General features: G+C 41.2%; 1 protein-coding gene across 1 annotated transcript in view; it reads right to left on the reverse strand.

The window, feature by feature from the left end:
* Ccdc77 (coiled-coil domain containing 77) overlaps positions 1 to 2,757 on the reverse strand; it is a 32,067-nt gene that overhangs the window by 12,951 nt on the left and 16,359 nt on the right. Inside the window, exon 6 of the mRNA XM_029535294.1 lies at positions 530 to 593. Coding sequence (XP_029391154.1) covers positions 530 to 593 — 64 coding nt within the window. The remainder of the gene's footprint in view (positions 1 to 529; positions 594 to 2,757) is intronic.

Raw genomic sequence — 2,757 nt, forward strand, 5'->3', positions numbered from 1 at the left:
AAAACAAAAAAGAAAAAAAAAAGAATGAGTTTGCTAGAGCCTGGGAAGGGCATGGAGGAACCATGGGGAGGATGGGTGATGGTGCAGAAGTGTAACTAACTAGCTGGAATAATGTCTGATGGTTTCTAGCACAGTAGCATAACTATGGCCGACAACAACTGAATATATGAAAACAGCTAGAAGTAGACAAGGCTACCTAGTGCTTATAAAAGGTGATGGCCATCTACCAGTTACCCTGTCACTAACACAAGGTCTCTGTCTCAGCAAGGAGAAACGGAGGCCTCTGGCACTGACACAAATGCACACCCATACACACATGCTTCCAAATGAACACACACACACAAAACAACAAAGCCCCTTGCATTAAACAATACTTCACTCCTTCCATAGTTGTCTAAGTGTATGGCGGTAGACTGCCAGAGACAGCGTTACAAACACCAGCCTCTCTGTCCAGGAGGGAAACGTTTCTAACTGCCTGCAGTGGGATTTTTCAATCCACACCAGAGAGAACTTCTAGTACAGTGGTTACCTGCTTTGGAAGTAGAAGGCTCACACACGTCTGCGGCCTGCACAGTCTTCTGGAGAATGCTGACCTAAAGAACAAGAGGCACAGCAGTGGGCTCAGTGTGTGTGCGACTGCAGCCTTTAGCCTTAGCTTTATGGATAGAACGTGTGTAAGTTAAACAGGTCAAAACTGATAGACAATCATGTAAACACTTACATAGGCAAAGTAGCTTTCTTTGTTGTTGCTAAAATCCAATGTTAAATACAAACTAACAACAAGTAAATTCACATTGCAACTTAACAAAATATATTTTAAAATGTGCTCTTTGAGCAGGGTGTGGTGGTGTATACTTTTAATTCCAGCATTTGGGCAGCAGACACAGGGAAATCTCTATGAATTTGAGGCCAGCCTGGTTTATATCAACTTCTAGGCCAGTCAAGGGTACAAAGTGAGTTCTTGTCTCAAAAAAGTAAGGTGCCCTTTGACAAGGACATTAAGACAATAGTAAAAATATGCATATTAGGTATATCTGATAATGCTACAGAGAAATACTTTACAAAAATGAGAAGCAGCCAAGCAAGGTGGCGTGTCCCTCAGATGACAAGTGCGAGGCCAGACTAGGTTACCTGCTGGGCAGATTTGCTGGGGCTACATAATTAGACCTTCGGTTTTTTTGTGTGTGTGTGAGAGAGAGTTGTTTTTGTTTGTTTATTTGTTTTAACACACAAAGTAAAAATTTGACCCACATCATTATTTTATCTGTGATTTGCCTTCATACATTATGTGTACCATGTTCAATGGCTGGTGTCCTCAGATCCTCTGGAACTGGAGTTACAGATGTCTGTGAACCAGCATGTGGGTGCTGGGAACTTAACCCAGGTCCTCTACAAGAATAAGTGCTTTTAACCACTGGGCAATCTCTTCAGCTCCCATGGCCCACATCTTTAATCCTAATACTTAGGAGGCTGAGGCCAGCCCTGTCTACAAAGCGAGCTCCAGGACAGCCAGGGTTACACAGTAAGACCGTCTCAAAAACTAGACCCACAAAACTTAAATAAAATAAAATAAAAAGAAAAGGAAAAGAAAAAGAAAAATAGGGGGTTGAAGAGATGCCCCAGTGGTTAAAAGCATTGCTTGCTCTTCCAGAGGCCCCGGATTCAATTCCCAGCACCCACATGGCAGCTCAAACTGTCTATAACGCCAAGATCTGACACTCTCACACAGATATACATGCAGGTAAACACCAATGCACATAAAATAAACACAGATTATTTTTAAAAATTGGTATATGGGGGCTGGAGAGATGGCTCAGTGGTTAAGAGCACTGACTGCTCTTCCAGAGGTCCTGAGTTCAAATTCCAGCAACCACATGGTAGCTCACAACCATCTTTAATGGAAACGGATGCCCTCTTCTGGTGTGTCTGAAAAGCAAAAGAAAACAACAACAACAAAAAAACCCAGCTACAGTGTACTTACACATAATAAATAAATCTTAAAAAAGAGTGGAGTCTGTGTGGGGTTTTGTTGATGTTGTTTTGGTTCTTTTGAGACCAGATCTCAAATGCAGGCTGGCCATGAACTCCTGATAATCCTGTATCCACCACCCAAGTGCTGGGATTAAAATGTGTCTCACTATCTGTGTGTTTTTGATAAAACTATTATTAATTTATAATAAGTATAAAAAGATTGAAAAGAAATTAAGTATTGAAATGTCTCTGTCACAAAGACTGGCTTTGCTTTCTTTTCTAATCTCAGCAGAGACATCTGCCTGTCTAAGCTTGAGTTTACTCTCTGTTCTTTCTGGCCTAGTGCGCTGGGGATAAACATGAACCTAGCATGCTGGGGATAAACAAGAACCTCACGCTGGCTTAGCAGTAACTCTGCCAGTGAGCTATGGCCCAACCCTAGGCTTTAGGTTTTTCTTCCTTACCAAGAAACCCAAAGTACACTTACTCACCAACAATGTTATAATTTGGAATTAAAATATACAATGAAGACAAATCAACACTTTTCTCAGTATTTTCAAACACCTGGCAAGTTACACCCAAGAATCAGGGACTAATCCGTATCTATAGGGATTCTGAGTTTTCAGAATTATGATACTTTAATATAACTCTAATAATCTTTACAATCCATATTTTCAATAGCAAAAATCCTTGCTTAAATGTGGGCTGGTGAGATGGCTCAGTGGGTAAGAGCACCCGATTGCTCTTCTGAAGGTCCAGAGTTCAAATCCCAGCAACCACATGGTG

This window comes from Mus pahari, chromosome 2 (assembly GCF_900095145.1).
Source record: "Mus pahari chromosome 2, PAHARI_EIJ_v1.1, whole genome shotgun sequence".
NCBI classification, from domain to species: domain Eukaryota; kingdom Metazoa; phylum Chordata; class Mammalia; order Rodentia; family Muridae; genus Mus; species Mus pahari.